Genomic DNA, 19,483 nt, shown 5'->3' with positions numbered 1-19,483 from the left:
TCATTCTCCACACAGATGCCATGTTAAAAAATTGAAACACGTGGTCGTGTTTCCAGATTCTTCAAAGAAAAAGCCCACCCAGTCTGAGCCCTCCAAACGCTGCTGCTTTTCATACTTATGCAAAAAAATATGCTGTTCTAGAATAAAAATGTAGGCAAGCTGCTTTTCTTCTGACCTATTTAGAGTTACAAATCAGCGCTGGGGATCCATTAATCTGAGTAGTTTCCTGACCAAGTATTTAGATCTTAATGTAAATGTCTATAAATAATATAGTGGCAACAACATTCTTTTGAAAACAGAATTCAAAGAGGTACTGTTTGGAAAGCAAATACTTGCTTGGGGCAGTTATATTTAGGGCTCTAATGGAAGTGTACAAGTTATGCTTTTTATACAAACTATAAATGGCTACAACCAAGAGACATTGACTCTGAAATGCATTTGGTGTTTATGCAACGTGAGGGACAGGCCAGAGCCTTGTAGTGGAGTTGTTGGGGTTTTTTGGTTGGTTTTGGTTGTGGGTTGGTTGGAGTTTATTTTGTTTTGTGTTGGTTTATTTTGTTTGGTTGGTTTGGTCAGTTGTTTTCTGCTAACTTTACAAATATTGCCAAATTCTTGTAGCGTTTATACCCCTAAAGGGTAAATATTTTTTCTTCTCTTGTTTGTAACTGACGTTGAATTTTCAAAGGCTGAATCCTGGAAAGAGTTGATCATGAGTGTGTGATAGAGAGGACAAGAAAGAAGGATGGAGATGTGAAGAGTAGAATAAGTGCTAGAAGCCCGAGCAAGGCGCATGTATCTTGGAACAAAACCAAACATGGATGTGGATGGTATGAGATGGTCCTTTAGAACCACACATGGTGTCAGAAATAGGCTGAGGTGTTGCAAAGATAAAGGGTAAAATTCAGCGGTCGGTGAATGAGCGGAATTCCTCAGCTCCGCTTCTGAGTCTCTAGACAATCGGTCATTGTTGGCAAGATCTCCAGGATGCTTTGATGTGAGGAAGCAGGAAGTTGCAAAATACTATCAGTAGTAAGAGGCTGATTTGCTGTATTGTGGGGGAAAAAACTGCCAAATACTTCCAAGTGTGTGTTTGAGGAAATAAATGTTAAAAGAGGAATAGCTTCTGTTTTGAGATTGAATTGTTGCTGCTCTTTCGCGCTATCAAAATACTCCTCGGCTGTAAACCCTGCCTAATGGTGCATGTCAAACACAAGCATTGGTTTCTGAGTGGTGGAGGTTTGGTTTTATGCTTGTCCCAACAACTTGAGCTCAACAAAGCTAATATTGGGCTCTGGGTAGTTTTGGGGTAAAAATGACAAAGCTTGTAATTCATTAACTACTCATGCACGTCATTACTGGTGTGAGCCATTCACTGTAGCTACGCTGACAACGATATTGGAGATTAAACTCTAGGTATCAAATTTACAATATACTGTGTGTTTTCTTGTGAACTACCCACTCAAAATTTTGTGGTTTATGGCCAGTGACTTAAAACCTGAATCATTTTTCTGTGTATGCGTGTGACCAGCCTACCAAGACTCCAGACCTTGCCCTCTTGAGGTCGGACCTCATGGGCTCAGGACTGTGCAATGTTTCGCTTACACAAAATTTCAATCTTATATTGAGTGACAGATGCACATTTCCCCCTGACAAAACCAGAAGCGCACAATTCCCCATCAGTGTTGCTGACAGGTAATGGAGACAATCCTTGAGCCATCTAAAAAAGATCAGTCCTTTGGGAGCAGTGGTTTGGTTACTGTTGAGTTCCTATGTCCTCGTGCCATTTTTTTAAAATAAATATAGGATAAACAGCTCTTACCATGCTCTGATATTTTAAGTCATTAACTGATGTAACAGCAGTCTTGATGTTTATTATTAAGCGGCCACAATTTCTACAATTTTGTTTTAATTGCATGTTTACTACAGCCAGGAGAGTCTTAACCAGGGCAGGTTTTTTCAGGCCAAGGGCTCACCTGGATAAACCGATGGACAGGGGTCCTGTAGAGTTAAACTCATTCAAAGTATTTCTCTGGAATAGCTGGGATGGGATTATTCTGGTAAGATTCTCCATCTAGACATTCCCTAAGAAAAGGAACTGGGAGTGACAGAGGATATAAATTTACTCCCCTCTTTTTGCGTTTGGCAAGCGCACAGATCATGGGACGTATAAATAGAAGAATTGAAGGCGAGTAAAGAGGGGTCATTATGGCGCGTACAAAGAGCTCAGTCAGGGCACATCTGGAGAACTGGGCATGATTCAGAGACCATATTTCAGGAAGGACAGAGAACAATAGGGAATGGATTAGAAGCGAGTTTTGTCGGGGGGATGAGGGCTCTCGCTGGTGCCTGCGGTTTTGTGATGCTCCAGTCCCACTGGTTACCCCAAATGACGCTGGGTTTACTGTAGAAGCATCTGAATTTGAGACTTCTAAAGAATTCCAAGGCAATGGAGAAAGTGATATAAACTACTTCTCTCTAAGCTTTCTAAGCCCCACAGTAATGCTACTGAAGGACCTGGTGCTTCTGGGGTTGCCCTTCTTTACCTGTCGCATCTCTTTTTTCTTTTAAAAAATTGTTTATGTTTTAGCTTTCCTATATTGTTTCTTGTGTATATACATATTATTTCTTCTTTATAATTTCTTGTGGTGTTTTTGTTATGTTTGTCAGAATAACTGTCCCCATATTGCACCCACATCAGAATGTCTATTACGTTTAAGTCTATTTTGCCTTTCTTAACCTTCTCAGTCAGGTAGATCTTCTTTTCTTGTACTATAAGTTCCACTGAGGTGGAATTCTACTTTGTCACAATGCTGTGTCCTTTCATCTTGGAAGCAGCTGAGTCTCAGAGAGCTTTGGGGTTCTAGAAAGCAAAAAGTGCAATATAAATGAAAGGTGGACTGTTGCTAAGGGACAAAAAATGTACTTTTGGCACATAGAGGAAATGGGGACACGGCTGAGATGCTGAGTAGCGTGAGGGAGTAAGATGAGAATGAGAAATGAAGCAAGAACGCTGCTGCTGTCACACTGCTCTTATCAGCAAGGAAGCAATAGACCCATTTTCCAGATAAGCAAACTGGGACAGTGAGATGGAGTAAACTGGTCGGGGTTTACACAACTATGTAATGCTTAGTCTTCTACCTGTTGGACCACAGTCATTTTTTTGGCAGAGAGTTCTGGTTTTGCATTCCTTTCACGGTATTTATGATCTATTTATACCATGCCTCCTTAAACTTGTTGTTCTTGTTGTTGATACAGGGTTTTCTCTTAAATACACCTTACTGGATCCTGAAAATAAAAGTCCTAGAGACATAGGTGGTTATCTCTTAGCTTAACATTCCAGTCCAGTGCGGGTCTTTCCGTGTCCAGAGACCCCGTGTAGAAAATCCAACGCCTGGAAAACCACACGTGCAAAACTGTAATGGATCAACCTAGTTTTATGGATCTACTTGTTGATACATTAGCACACAGGCTCATTTTAAAAAGTTGTTGTAGTCATAATGCTAGCAAACATTTACGGGTTATAATTATAGATTATATTCTCAAAGTTCTTTTGTTATGTCCTATAAAAAAGTTCTACAAACCTAGCTTAAGGCCTCGTAGTCATGCCATTTATTTCACATCTCTTGATCTGGGTTATGAGACCAGCGGCTCCATGTCGGCCAGTTTGATACAGGCGAGATCTAATGGGATTCTGAAGTGGGAGATCTGGACTTTGCCAAGATCTGGTTCTGATGCAGGAGCTTGGGAGTTACTTCTTCTCCTTTCGTCTCTGTTCCTCCAACTAGGAAATGGAGATGAGCACAATCACCATCTCATAAAAGCACTGATACCTTTTATCTCGTAAAGTTTGCTGCTGCTAGAGATAAAATTTACTGTGTTTTTTGGTGATCATTAAAATATAAGCCAAGGATATGTTCCCTTGAGCTTATGTTCAATTAAGTGCTTGGGGCCAAGCCAGGCTAGTGGTTGTCCAGAAGACCACAGGGGATATGGAAGTGGGATTAATGACTCAATAAATAATGACTCGGTACTAAACCAAGACCTTTTTCCTACATTTATAGTCATTTGCAATCCTGTATATCACAGCTGGATTCAAATCTATAGTGATAGTTCTTATAGATACTTCCTACCTTCTCCCTTCCAAGTTCCAGCACAATTCCACCATTTTCACAGCAGAAGGTGCATTTTGTTAATTTGAAGGGGACGTTGTCTCTATGAGCAGTTGGACCAAGACAGAGGAGCCCACGTGAGGGCTGTGGAATCCCACAGATCCTTCCAGAAGTGTTTGTTAGGACAGCGGCTCTTCAGTGGATTGAGTTGAGCACTTGCAGAAGATTTAAAGATCTTCTCTCTCTGCTTGAATCTCTTCTGCTTTTCCTCCTGTTTTCAATTACAGAATTGCAGTTTAATGTGGATGCAGATACAAGCAACTGTGTTTGATTTTTCTTACTGCTGACAGAGACAAACTGAAAGAGATGCCTGCCTGCCTGCCTTATAGCAGAAGCCACATTATTTTCCTATATGTTAGCAATTATGTGCGTTGTTTCCTGATCACACGTCTTTCTCACAATCTATAGCATGACTGTAGTTGATTATAGAGCCTGATGTGTTTAGATTTGAGCGAGTTACATCAAAACCACTTTGGTTGCCTGTTTTTTTGGGGTGGCGGGGAACATTTGTTTATATTCTGTCAGAGTGATCCTGTCTCGTTTCATAAAATAAAGGAGGTTTGGGCTTTCCTGGCAGCGGTAGGTCCGCGAGAAGAAAACAGAGCCCCAGGAATTGGCATTAATTCTCTGTACTCTGAATTGATTGGCAAGAGGGAACTGCGTGGCATTGTGTTACTTGGTCAAACGGGAAACAAAGAACAAGGAGAGCCTTGAATGCTCCTTGCCATGAAGAATTACAGGACTTTGTGCAAGGTGACAGCCATCCCGATGTCCCGGCCAGATTCCAATGTGGGAACCGCAGTGGCAATGGGATGAGGCTTTTCCCGAGTCCCTTGAGATCGGTGGGATTTGGCTGTTCGCTTCGGGGTCCTCAGCTCATCACCGCCTGCCTTCAACGTTTTGGCTCTCCAAATCATTGGGATCAGCTATCGTTCTCACCCCGCAGAACGGTTCCTATGGAATTTAGCACAAGCCAAACATTGCAAAATCACATTGATGCTGGAGACCGAGGCCATTTTTTCTTACTTGGTTTCCTAATACATTTTTGTAGCGTATTCACAGCAGTTCTGGTTTCACACAAGAAGCTTTTTGCAGCGTTAGGGCCTTTTAGAAACAATTTCTAACACATTAAGACAATCCTGAATTTTCCGAGGGCTTTAATTTCTGGGTTGTTTTGCTGAATAGATCCTTTTTTCCCTGTTGTGCTAATTAGTATTATGGTAGCGATCACTAACGATCGCCAGTGGTTTAGGTGCAATGCAAACACACCACACAGTGATTCCTTGCCCAGAAAAACCTGTTTTTATTCTGGCCCAAGCAGGAATCAATATACATTGTGTTGTCTCATAGACAACAGCAAAACAAAAGGGGCACTTTTTCTGTGCCAGGAGTTTACAGTATATACCCCATCCTAATTATATTCCTGATTCCTTGCCTAACCTGTCACAAACACAGCCAGTGCCTTTCTGAAATAAGGGATTAGTACCCTGGGTGATTTCCATGAGGAATCCCAGACCACAGAATCTTAGTGTTTTCCAGACAGGTCTCCTTGGCCCTTTGCCGCTTGCGAGTGGCCCCATCGTAACCCCCAGACATCATCTAAGTGTTTGAAAATCATCAAGTGACTGAGGAGTCCATCACTAGGACGTTGTCTCCCAACATGATGGATATAGGTTAAAGTAGAGAAAGCACAGAGAAAACCGTTCCAGCGAGGTAAAAATGATGGCCAGTCCTTTTTCATTCATTTAACAGCACAAAGTGTGAAGATAACATGCGTACTTTAAAAATGACTTGAAATAAGGTTTTTAAACATACAAAATTCAGGTAAAAGTCTGAGTTTGCTTGTATCATGACGTCCAGGAGTGCGAACAGACTTTTCCCTGGATCTACCTCAGCCCGTGGAAACATTTTTGGCTGCTATTAAAAAGCATCAAATTACAGACAACCGTTTTCAAAATCTTTAGGCAAGAAGAATAATTTAAGGAACTGCATAACTGGAATTTCACCCAGTTGTGACGGCCTTTTAAGATCATTGACAGCAAGTGCCTGTGAAAACGTTTTGTGTATTAGCCGAGGTAGAATAAATATGCCTTTATTTCCAGCTGCTATTTCAAAGACTATGGAAATATCAGAAATAAACTGTTAGCCAGCCAGACCTTAATCACAGCTCTACAAAGGTGCTTTCAATTGGGTTTGCTAGCACCTAACACCATTCTAGAGGATCTCACTGACTTCACCTGGGCTTGGATCCCATACTTAAAATCTTGATTAATTAAGAAAAATTTGCGACTAGCATGCCAGGATCCAGCCAGGAATGTGTAGGAAACACGACATAGCCCACATCAGAGAAAATGCCGTAAGAGTGGTGGTGTGCATGCCTCAATGGCTCGTTCCTGCACGGTAATTACGTGCTGTTTCGCATTGTTGTTTTGTGGGGAAAACACATTCCTGAGCGTCAGAAAATAAATCGGCAGTTTTAACGCGATTTCAAGCAGAGAGGGTGTTTTGACATGGATTCATTTATTTCAGTTAGTTTTGCTTATTTAGCTAGCCATGATTAAAACCAGCGTTGCCACAAATGCGAAGATACAGAAACCTAAATGCCGGATAGAAATTACCCTTATGGATTATACCAGTATAATGTCTTTTTTGGCTGTAAATTTCTTGATTTGGGTGGGAGGAGAACGGGTACCACCATTTGGGGTACAAGTCTTCATCACAATGCAGTTTTCTCTGTTACCAAACAACGGGTTTTTAATTGGTATTAGAGATTAAATCACATTCCTGTTGATGACACCAGTGGGCAAAGCTTGACTGCAGATGTACTTGTGCCTGAATTTCTGATCTGAAGAGCAAAGGTGATGCGTTTCCAACTTTACACAGTCACTGGAAATGTATTGGAGAGGAAATCCCGATTGCCGTGCTGCAAGACGCAATAATTACGGGCGATGTTTCTCCTTTGCTGCCCGTTCCCTAATGACTTTCTATCACAAAAGCAGTGTCGAGAGGTGCATTTTCTCATTCCCAGGTCTGCTCGTACCTACCGAGACCTGCCAGACGTGGCGTTGGTGAAATCTTATTCCATGAGAGGCTGATTCATACCCCATTGCCAACCCAGGGGAAATCCCCGGTGGCATCATTGGGCTCTGGCCCGTGGCCAGTGTCTCGGTCACTTCCTTACTTCTCTCTCCTACATCAGGGATATTCCACAGCCATACCAAGGCAGATGACAACATAAATCTCGTCTACAACTATCTCGTGTGAGTCATTTTTCCAAAAGTAAATAAATCTTCCCTGTTTCCTCTCACCCGCAGCACCTGGCAAACTGTGAACTGAAAAACTGAGAAAATGTTTCGTTTGTGAGCCAGCTTAGATCATTCTACAAATCTTTATTTTTAATTCCTCGTTAGGAAACAGAACCAACTGGCTGCCAGAGGAAGCGTGCCCCATTTTTTTGGTTTTGATTCCTCTGCTTGGCTTAGTAATGTAGCTGACAGTTTCGGGGTTTGCCCCTGTAGAATTATATACCTCTATTTGAAACTTTTGACAAATCGGTCTCTTTTCATTCTCCCTCTGCCGTAAATTCAATCCATATGTCTTTAAAACATCCTTTCATAGCTTTAACATGGCAAAGGAAGTGGGTTAGGCTCTGTGTAGGACACACTGTTATTTAAAGCAAGTTCTTCTACTTTGCATGCATCGCTTCTATTAGCTCTTAAAGCCTCGACTTCCTAATTATTCAGGTTACAGAGGCCATTGGCAGAGTTTTCTCCATTAACTAACAGTGATGTACAGTGAAGAAGCACAGCGGGACAAATCATTCCCTTATCCTCCAAATGCCCAGGAAGTTTTTGGATGCAGCCTTTGGCTTTTAGCACCGAGCAGGATGTGAAAAGGGTAGGAAAGATCGATTCGGCATACAATTTCAAAAGAAAACATCAAGACAAAGAAACAAAGCTCCCGCACAATGCGCCGCCGTTCAGCCGGTGGGATTTTGTTTGACAAGAATACGCGGCACCTACATGACGGGAGGTCACTGGAATAGGAGCAGAAGTATCTTCACATCGAGGGCTGAATTGGGGTCAGAAGGTGAAGGTGGGAAGGAAACGTGGGTCTAAGCTGGAATATATTGGTCTGGCTGTGCATGGATCAAAGCTGAGAAATCAAAAATACAGGATGCAGCAGGGTAAGAGCGCAGGCACTCGTGACCATAAGGGTCCTTGTCTGAAATAATGGGGAATTTGGGCCACGGTGTGCGGCTGGAATTGCAGGGTAAATCCGTAATTAAAACATGGTTGCAGCTGAACACAACTGAATGCGTGGTAGCAACAAGGGCGTGGGCTGCAAAAGGCTTTTCAGAGTCCACCTGAGCTGCAGATGCAGCATCGCGCCGTGTTTCATCAGATCCACCATCCCAGCTCCCACATTCCCACCCTTCCCTCTGTGCCACACAGAGCAACACAATTCAGCTCGTTGATTATAGAAAACTATTCAGCTAATGGATTTCTGGGAGGAAAGCAGGGGAGGCAATATTGGTTTTTTTGATCTCTGTGTTGCACTGATTTGCAGTGTGGCTGCAGATCTGCAATGCTGGACCAAAGATAAGGGGTGAAAAGGATGATGGGGAGGAGGTGAATGGCTGCCCCTTTTAGAGATCGTCTGCATCTTAACGTGGAACTACATTGGGTTTTTTGTATCTGCCACTCCCGGCCAATTCACTCCAATGGTCTCTAATTTGCCAACAATGCAAATGAGTTGGAGGGGTGTACACAAAGCGGGATGGGGTCCCAATAGCTACACAAAGCTGCTTGTAAATCCATCGTTCTGCTCAGTTACTGTGCATTAATGCTCACATTTGAGGAAGGTAAAATGCAAGGAGTGTGTGTGTGGTGAATACATGTGTATGGTGCAATTATCTTTCTAATCTCTCTCGTAGAGGGGTCATTTATAGAGATTAAAATATAGGCAACCTCAAAACTCGTGGGTGTAGTTTGGCGTATCCAAAGGTTCACACATGCAGAAACCACAGTCTGCGCCTTTGAAACTGCATGAAGGTTCAAAGAACTGGCACAGCCCGTGGTTTTGTTTTCGGAGTTGCAAAGATTGCAGGTACCGTTTACCTGAGTCGGACTCGAGGTTATCTTCCACACCTCTGAAAATCAGGCCTTTCTATCTCGCAATCTGCATACAGCTGTTCAGAACCACGCTGCGTGCGCGCAGCCGGCTTGTTGCGTAAACAACATCAGAGGCTTCGCTCAAGCTTTTCATGTAGTTTTATCTCCCCTGCAATTTGTTTCTAGTTTTTAAAGGCTGTCGAAACATCCAGCTTTACTCCCCGGAGCCTAGTTTCGCTGTTTTTACAGCACCGTTTGATTTTAATTGAGCTGTTCAAAAGACCTCGAGTCCCCCGAGAAAGGCGCCAATGTGTTCGCGTTCCCTATGGCTGCTGTCGGGGCAGAGATTTGCTTTTCCATCCACATGACGGGTCTGTTCTTTGCTCTTTTCCCAGGTGTGCTGTCTCTACCTGCCTATTTCAGCCCATACAACGACGGCTCCATGTGCAGCAATGGACGGGCCGACGCTTACGCCCAGCTGGAGCTCCGAACCTTAGAGCAATCCCTGCTGGCAACTTGCGTTGGAAGCATCTCGGAGCTGAGTAAGTTTGGGATATAACCGAAACGTGGGTTTCCTTTAGTAAAGCCGGAGATCCAGCCCCTCTGCTGTTGAGGTCAGTGGGAATGTTGCCGCTGTTGACGGCGTGAGCTGAGATTTAATCACTTGTGGCACTGTTCGTTAAAATCAGATTTTTTCATTAGTCGTTATACTTGATTCACCCTGGAGGTGTGGCTTTTCTAGCCTTTTGGCTAGTTAGTGGTGTTAGTGCCAACAGAAGATAGATGTTTTTACCTAGATGCCTCTGGAGGCTTCTGGTACGTTTGTGGAATGCAGCAGCACCTCCCTCAGATGGCGAAGAGGGTTCTTTTTGTGCAGTGGAAGTGTCAAGGCTGCAGGATATTAAAGGAAAAGCTTTTTGGTTACTTAAAACACAAAAAGTGGAGGGAAAAAAACAAAAATCCGAGAACACTTTGGTAGCAAAAACTTGTTCAAAACTTTCTTTTTTAACGCTGACCAACTGAAACGTTCCATTCCTAGACTACTCACAAAGCCCCTTTAAAGTAAACAGAAATGATTTGTGTTTTCCCGGTCTGCTTTTCCCTTTGCAACGTTTCTGCTGGCATCGCTTCCACAGCCTCCGCCATCTGAATGCTAATGAACGTCAGGGCCAGCAAGGAGCTTGTGGCTTTCACCATTTATGTTGCAACCTGCCTTAATTTGAGGTTTTCAGATTCCTTTAACACACCTCTATTTATCCTGGAACACAAGAGAACGTTTGTAGCATGGGGCTAAGATTGAATACGGCTTCCTCTCTCTCTTCCCCCGTCCCTGCTTTGGCCAACGTGGTCATTACATGCAGTGAATAGATCTCCTGATACAGTTGCCAGAAAAATAAAGAGAGTGAGTGTGCAAAGGAGAAGGAACGTTTTTCTGAGCAGAAAATTTGAATTCCAGATGCATTTCTGCTCCAACTGCACAGACTTCTGTGTTAGTACCAGCACCAGAGGATTCATGATATTCCCGTAAAACTTTTGGATCCTGGAGATCCAGAAGTTACTGAAGTAGAAAGGTAGAGATGTTAGAGGGTTTTTCCGTTCCAAAACAGGTCCTTAAACTAAATATACTGTGTAACAAACAAGCTTTACACTGCAAGCTGAGATTTTTAATACTCCATCAATCTGAACCACTAATAATGTTGTCAAGTTTAGACATAAAGTAGCTTTTTGGGTTTTCTCGCTAGAACCTCACGGGTTCAGCTGGTGGTTGTTTGGCAAATTTAGTGTGTTTTTGTCAGATATAAGTGAACAAATAATAACTTCTTGAGAATTTTGGGGCGGGGGTGGTGACATTCATATATGGCACAGCTCAGTTCAGGGCGCCTTCTCAGGAACCAGCTTTGTGATGGGGCGACTATTTCGGTTCCATCCTTTCCCAGTATTGTAAGCGTAGGACACAATAGAGTAGCGTTTCCTGTGAGAATTTTAGGGGACTGTAAAACATAAAGCAACAGAGGATTCTCCCAAGGAAAAAAATAGATCCTAGCTATGTATAGTAATCTATAGTAATAGTTCGGCTCACTGGCATGGTAGTCGCACCACTCAAAGGTGTAGAGTCTGAAGTCTTTATTGCAAAGCTCTTGAGAGCTTGTAGTGCACCATAATAAAAGTAAACAGGGTGTGCCCAAACCAAGATTATTAGGCAAAACCAAGCTTTATGTGGCTGCAGAGCTGCTGTCTTGGGGTCGCTGCTCTGTGAACTTTCTAAAAATCCGCAAACTTAACATACTTTCTGAGAAGAAACTGTGATATGGGTCACCTTGGTCACCTTCTTCCAGGCTTCAGGTCCACCAGAACCCTGACACGGAGGCACGCTGGCTGGAGTTCGAAGACCAAGAGGACTCAACAGCCTAGAAAGCTCCTGGATTGAGCTTTTACAAGGCTCAGGGGCAAATTTCTGGCAAGCTTGTGACAGTCAGCAGGATAGAGATCGGCTTTTTAATAAGAGAGTCAGGTCTTGTTATTCTGGAGAAGCCTGCAGCTACAGTTAGCAGACCCGTAAAAGAAGGGATTTCTACATTAACCGTAACATCATTAATTTGTCACAAGTGCCGGGGTGGGAGGGTAGAACGTCATAACGCAGTTGAAAGAAGTGGGAACAATCCCATAACAAAATGATGATGCCAGAGATGAGAGGAAAATATTTGTACTGGTGCTACTGTGTTTGGCTTGTGAAAGCTGGGCTCCTAGATTGGGTAGTGGACATTTTGAAAAAGTATCAGTAATTTTTGTAGGCAGGCAAGAAAGTGGTATAGGTGGTGGGAAAGAGGAGAAAACCAGCATTAGAACAGGGTGGAAAAATCACTGTTAAGCTGTTGTTCTGAATGTAGGATGACTGAAAGAAGATTAATTGTGTATTTTCTAACTAATTACTCATTTGAAAGTAAGGTAAATTTCCTATACGACAACCTGCAGAGGGGCAACTTGGGGCCATCTTATGCCTTTGTGGAGGAAAAAGAATATGTGCACACAAAGACCTTGCTCGTAGCTGCAAGAGAGTTTATTTAGTTGAAAAAGTGCACTTGGGAGAACCGTGGATGAATGGCTTTTGCGTTCTTTCTCTTCGTGCAGGTGACCTGGTGTCCCGAGCCATGCACCACATGCAGTGTTTGAACACCGTCCGCCCCGGGATGAGCCCCGTCCGGCAAACCCGGCAGCAACAGCCCATCTCCTGGTCCCCCGACGCTCTCCACACCCTCTACTATTTCCTCCGCTGTCCGCAGATGGAGTCCATGGAGAACCCCAACCTCGACCCGCCGAGAATGACCCTCAACAACGAACGGTATGTAGGGCGGTCAAGTTAGTAGTCGAGGAGTTAGGCTGAGAAAGTCGCCTTTTGTGGAGTAACCGTGGAGTAACGTGGGCAGCTTTGCGGGATGCTACCTGTCAGGCATCAGTTGTTCCTGCAGTCGGGCCAGATTATGTTGTCAGCCTTGCCAAGTTTGCAAAGCCTTGGAATTGGGACTGGAAAGTGAGCTGTTTTTTTCATGCAGTCTTTCCGAGCGAGGCATTTGCTGTACGCTGCCAACGAGGCTCGTCTAGAGACGCTGCCAAAAGTACGTGTGGTTGCCTAAAGCGCTGAAAGAAACCAAAGAAAACGTTACCTTCTGAATAGTGCCAATTAACAATTGTCATCATTCTCGGGAAAAGCAACGTCGTGCGCCGTCGAGAGGTTTGGAGGGATTTACGAACGTCCTTCTTGGGGATTAATTCAGTTGGTGCAGTGCGGCTGGTATAGAAAGAGATTTATACAGGAAGACAGTGGGTCTCCCTAACTTCTGCCAGCATCACCACCGACTCTGAGAGTGGGACCATTATTAGAGCGGGGCAGATATTTTCCAGCGGGATGTTTTTTCTGTTAGAAACCTCCCTGGTTTCCTTCCTGCCCAGCTCCTTGGCCGTCTGCCTGACAGGCTGGTGGTAGCGATTGCTGAGGAGCCCCCAGAGCCCTGGCCGCACGTTGAGTTCCTTGATGGGTCAGGCAGCTCCTGCTCCTCAGCCCCGACCTCTCTGGACTGTCAGGTTTCCCCCCAGTTTGAAAACGCGCATCCAATTTCGTGTTTATTTCAAAAATAAGTGCGAAATTCTGCTTTCTGATTAACCCCGTCCAGTGTTCACGCTAGCTTATTCTTTGGATTTATTTTAGCCTGCTGGACATTTTGCCAACAGCTCTATCCTGGCCCTTCACAAAACAAGCCCGTGGTTGGGAAATTTCATAACGTTGTGAGGCCACATTCCCAAAAAAGCAAGGTGCTTGTTGGATGGGTGAGCAGGGAAAGGAGAACATCTCTGCAGCTTTGTAGATAACATAGTTTCTTCTTCCCACCTTAGGCTTTATTGTACTGAGCCCCAGCTTCTAAAGTTGGTATAAAATCACGGTAACATACAAATAAGTAATTATTGCAATTCATTCTAAAAAAAAGACAACAGTGAAGCCTCCCTCTCTTCTTCCTGTCTTCTGCTCTTAAGGCTCTGAATTTTCAGATAAGGGTGCAGAAAAACAGCATCTAGAATTTCAGTTACTTTAGGTTAAGGGAAACTTCAAATAAGGAGAAAAGTATTTAACTGTCACTCTTAAGCTGCCTGCTTTGCCATAATATTTTGCTGGTGTGTGTAGCTGTCTCTGCTGGTCACTCGTTTGCATTTTCTCTTGGTTGCTGAACCATCTTTCTGTACGTCGGTGTCGTTTGTACTGGACCCGACTTCTTTGAGGCCTCAGCCTAGTGGGAGCTCAGCTTTTACAAAGTAAAAAAGATTGTGTTTCTGTTTGTCTGATCCTCCCCCAAAATCCTTTCAGAAAGAGCAGTCTGTGAGTAGCATTAGAGGCGATTGATATAAACGTGTGAAGAACTAAGGGGAATTAAGCGAAGTTGAATAAAATAGGAGTAGGAATGACTGGACAACTCAGAGCCCGTTGGTAGCTCTGGTTTGGGGCTCCCTAATCCTAATCAAATGCCCTACCTAGTGCAAAATGTTTTATTTTGCATTTAAAGTTTGCACACTGTGCAAAAAATGAGTTTTCATGGGGCCAGATTCTCTAAAGTTGTGCCGCTTGTTCCCACAATCGTACAGCTGAAGCTGCTAAACAGCTTGTATCAGAACTGTAGATTAAGCTTTCTGTTTTGTGTTGTGTTCTTTTCAGTACTCTCAGTATAACGACGTTACCGCAGCTACTTGTTTTGTACACTGAGGATAATAAATGAGTTAAATCAGGAGTGTGGTCATCTCTGCAATTGCTCCCAAACAATGCTCCTCGCATGGTTCACCGGAGTTTTGTTGGAGTGTGGGCTGCAACTCTATTCTGTTTGGAAATCCGCACTAGATCCCATAACAGCTGGCGTAAGGGAAATTTCTGCCATTGTTTCCTGACCAGTACTTAACTGCAAAGGAAATTAAAGAGGATATATTAAAATGGAGCAAAAAAAAAAATGACATTGGGAAAAAGAAAAAATAAACGTAAAAACAACAGAACCTGAGGACCATCGGTTGTAACAATTGGCTTTGAAAAGCTTGTAAAACTTAGAAATTAAATCAATACCGCCCAGTATACCAGAAATTAACATCCAGCCCCACGTTTCGTTTGTTCCAAGATGTGTTTGTATGTGTCTTACCGTTCTGATCCCTGTGCACGTTATTTAGCATGGCCATTGGGATAACTTTTGCTGCCAGAACTTTATACAGGGGATAGTTTACTCTTTGGTAGCTTGAGAGCAGAGATGGTTGAGGCTGCATGTGCAATGTCGGACTCGTGGCATCATAGATGAGGGCGCTGGTTCACCTACTGCGACTTGGCAAAGCCGGGCAGCCCCATTCTTTTACTCTTTCTTGTGCTAAATCAGCTGCAAACTTGGTATTGCTCTTTTGCACATTTATGCTGTTTCTCTGGAATATACTTGTTACGTCTGCAGTTTGTTTTCTACTGAAAAAAAAAATCTCAGTGACAAGGATGAATAGCGCTGACCTGTTCTGCGTTTGGTTGTGTTGCGTTTCCCGGGCTCCTGTATAAATCTATCAGCATTAAATACTAATCTGAAATGTAGCGAGGAAGAGGGATGGGTGTTAGAGCTGCAGGTTGAGTAAAACCTGATCTCAGGAAGGTCTGTGAGCCACATTGATTCAGTGGCAGGAACTGCAGTTGTTGGTATATTTGGGGACCTGACAACCTACTGCTCGGCGTTCTGTTGTCTGCAAGCGTTCTGTGTGTCACACTGCGATGCGAAGTGCTATGAAAATCATAACACTGGAGGGTCTGGAAGGTCTTTACTGTAATTCACTTCAACACGAAAGCAAGCACAGAATTCAGGTTGTGAAACCGTGCCTAACGGGGGGGTGTCATATGCCAGAAGGGGCTTTTAAAAACCCAGACGAGCTTCTGAACGTATTCTGCAGCAAACTACAAGGTGTGAAAACAGACACATTTGCGAGGCACCCCAAAGTACAGAGCCAGTTTAAACTAAACCGTGTGCCTTATCCACGCTAAACGCTTCAGCAGCTAAAGAACTGAGGTGGGTCAAGTGCAGAGTCCTGCAGGAATGGGGTGGATATAGTGGCCTCTCTAGAGTTTGGCAGAGCTCTCTGTTTTGGCCTCCGGCATGTGAATGATTTGGATACCAATAGATTGAAACTCTGGGAAGTTTGTGGGTTGGTTATATCTGGTTCTGATACTTATCTCCAGCTGAAGGCATTGAAGCAGCAGAAGCAGAGGAAGCAGAATTAGAGAGAAAGCGCCCAGGTATCTTAAGCAAAATATTAGAAACATTTCCAGGATGAATTGCTGTGTGACCGAGCCAATGACCCACTCGGAACCCCAAAATGACCTTATTTGCTGCATGGACAGTAAACCATCTGCTGTTTGGTGTCAAGTGGGCCACCTAAGGAAGGATTTTGCAAATAGAGAGTGCCACTTGCACAATACTTGGCAAACAAACTAACCCCTGAGGTGACAACAAGCTGCTTTACTCAGTAATGCTCCACCTGCCTGCCCGAAGGCTGAGGGGTGTCCATCAGAGAGCAGAGCTGTATTTGTCACTGCAGAAACCACTGTCTCTGCGGGGCGGTAAGATATTTTTGAGTTTCTCAGAGCTCACAGTCTGTATTGTCAGAGGGCAGACAATATGTTTTTGGAGCGCGGAGAGTGAGGACGCGTGGCACTCCCCCGCTCTCTGCTCTGTTTCTGCTCTGGGTTCTTTCCCATCGCTTATGTCAAGCTGGCTGAGCTTGGAAGCGCTCCACACCATTAGATCATGTCCCAGAGCACCACAGCGTGTTTGCTGCCATTGCTTGGGATACTGCGACTCGAGCAGGGCCATCCAAAGGTAAACGAAGTTTCTTTCGCCCTTCTTCGCTTTTTCCCAAGTGGAATATAAAGCTTTTGCCTTGTTTTTAATGGTGTATCATGGCAAGAATGCTCTAAGTGATACTTAGATGAGGGAGTATTTGCTCTCTATAGAGCACAAATTGAGGTCAATATTGTAGTCTCATTTTACAGCTGGATGGATTAGTCTACCCTGTGTTTATTGATGGCCAGGACAGTGGTCCAGCCTTAAAGCTAGAAATAGGAACCATTGACTGCCCTCATCCTATCTCTTTTTGATTATCATGTGCCTACAGCATTCATTGCAGGCAAGTTCGCATGATCTAATACCTAAGAATAGGCAAAAAAAGTTGGATCCTGCTTCCTTGTAGCCGATCATGTGTGTCTCTGGTAGGCTGAGCGTCCTCCTCTTCCAGCTTCCCTGTGTAAAAAACTATAAATTATGTTTGCCTGTTGTTGATCTTGTTGGTCTGTAGAATGTTCTAAAAGTAACTCTGGGCTTGTCCATCAGCGCCTGTGGATCTGGCCATGTCAGACCTTTCTGAGCCATCCACGTTGCAGGCGTGCCAAGTTTTACATGTTGCCTGAGTTTACTGATGCATTATTTTATCCCAAATGTGAGTACAAACCAATTTCCATCAGCAGAAGCACACAGACTGTGCCCATCTGACTCTGCCGGTGAAAATCCAGTAAAACACCAGTGAATTCCAGAGCTGATGTAGCATTCGTCAGCTGCCAACAGTGAGGTTTGAGGCTTGCCAGTTTGATGGAAATTCACAGCTCTTCAGCTGGAAAAGCTGCGGACACCGCAAGAAGCCAACTCGCACTCACACAAGGGGCCACCTCATAAGAAAAAGCTTCGTTCTCTTTTCCATGCACAGTGACCTAGGGTTTTTTTTTTCTACCTTCAACAGGAGTCTTCCCGTTGTATCTGTTACCTAACACGATCCAGAGCCCATGGATAAACATCCAACTTGTATTTTTCAGTAGGGTCAAGCAAGAGAGATGGACCAGTGCCTGCTCTCCTGTGCCCCCTTAGCTGGGCAGGAGGAAGGAGCTGAGTTATCTGCTTGGGTTTTCTCTCTGTAAAGTATTTACAATGCCTGCTCTGAAACATTATTTATTGGGAAAGGATTAAAAATGCATCTGATACTGCTGGAAGAAAAGATTGTAGTGCTTTCATGCTGTTTTTCTAGTGCCGTTTGCTCAAATGATATATTCTTCCAATATTTGAGCTATTGCTTTAAATCATCATTACTTGGAACACTTGATATTTTTTTATCTTGTGGTGTATAATCCAAATTTACTCTGGCTTGCATGGAAACCAGAGATGGGTCTAAACTAATAGTTCCTGACAGAGTGTCAAAATCCTGTCCAGGCATCCCTGGATTCAATAGTGATCAAGTTTGTGTCTTGGCTCTTAGATTCCCAAACTCATGCTCAGACCAGATGGAGTAGGGCAGTGGCCTTATGACCTTCTGTTACCTTTCATACTTCGTAAAATTCAGTCTGTCTGCACTTACATCAGAGACCTGCATTGACTTCTACTGAGAGAAAAATAATCTCCAAGTAGTTAGTGCAAAGCACTGATTTCCAGAGCCTTCTGGTGCAGTTTCCCTGTCAAGAACCTTGCAGTGATTGAAGCAAATATTTCTAAATCCCCGGTGACCGTGTGATGCAGGTTGCCGCCTCATCACATTTTCTAAAGTTCACATTTTGAAAAAAGCATTACTTTGATCTTCCTTTGTACCTTTTTACTTGATGATCTATGGGTGCATCGTTAGAAATAATTAGCGCCTTCAGCTCTTTCCCTCACGGTTAGCTGCTTTCTTCCCCTGAGTTCAGAGGAACGCCTGGCACAACTAAATCTTCATTCTGAAATTGCACAAGATGGGAGCGATTTGTTCGCACGGATCAAATTTACACAACGATATCCATTCATATTAAAGAGAATATTAACATCCTGGTTATTAATGTGAATTGCCTCTGCGTTAAACGGGCATCAAACTGGCAGGGAAGGAAGGAAAGTCAGGAATAACCTGCAGCTCCTGCTGCTGAGATCTGCGTTTGCTTGAGCTGCATCCTCAGCATCCCGGAGAATTATCACTGCTTGCAGAGCTATTAAGGCTTTTCAGGACAAATCTTTTCTCCAGATGGATGTTTCCAGACTCTCATTCATCTGTCATGAGGCTTTTTTCCCCCCTTTACTCCCTTTAACTGCAGGTTTATGGAATTTTATTAAGTGCAATAGCTACATCATTGTCTGTCTTTTAGATTTATCTGTGGGCTAGCCTTTCCTCATTCGAATTTAATATATTTGTGTCTGAATTCTTTTATTTTACAGCCATATCCCGTTGTTACCATGCCACGTCAGGAGCAGAACTTGATCCACTTAGTTTCAATGACCTCGGTCTTTGAAAAGGTCTGAAATAAAATAAGTTCTGCAATCTCTTGTCTGAGAGACCTTAATAAGTTTATATTCTGTCAGAACTGCCTCGCCAGTCAAAAATAGGTATATAGGAATAATAAAAGTGATTTGCTTTTAGAATAATGCTGTAATCATACATTCATGTTTAACGGTACTTAAATCCACGCAGAGCATCCATGAAGTCAATGGGGTGATTACAGAAAGATGTGGTGGTGACCGTATTCCCCTTGCAATAGTCCCATTGATTTTTATTTCGTTCTTTTTCTCCCCCAGAGCTATTTTAATCTAAATATACTGATGAAATATAGGGAAACAGAAAGAAACCTTACATTGAACTGTGCCGCTCTGGCATTGCTTGTTCAGAGTGGACATAAAAATGTGCCCCTCTTTGTTTTGAAGG

The 19,483-nt window shown here is 43.5% G+C and overlaps 1 protein-coding gene across 2 annotated transcripts in view; it reads left to right on the top strand.

Annotated features, from left to right (window-relative positions):
* ABTB2 (ankyrin repeat and BTB domain containing 2) overlaps window positions 1–19,483 on the top strand; it is a 125,921-nt gene that overhangs the window by 64,116 nt on the left and 42,322 nt on the right. For both annotated transcript variants that reach the window (XM_082059647.1, XM_082059646.1), the window contains exons 2-3: window positions 9,679–9,825; window positions 12,413–12,623. In XM_082059647.1, the coding sequence (XP_081915773.1) occupies window positions 9,679–9,825; window positions 12,413–12,623 (358 nt within the window). The remainder of the gene's footprint in view (window positions 1–9,678; window positions 9,826–12,412; window positions 12,624–19,483) is intronic.

This window comes from Streptopelia decaocto, assembly GCF_964273445.1.
Source record: "Streptopelia decaocto genome assembly, chromosome: 7".
NCBI classification, from domain to species: domain Eukaryota; kingdom Metazoa; phylum Chordata; class Aves; order Columbiformes; family Columbidae; genus Streptopelia; species Streptopelia decaocto.
This window is presented reverse-complemented; position numbering and strand designations above follow the sequence as displayed.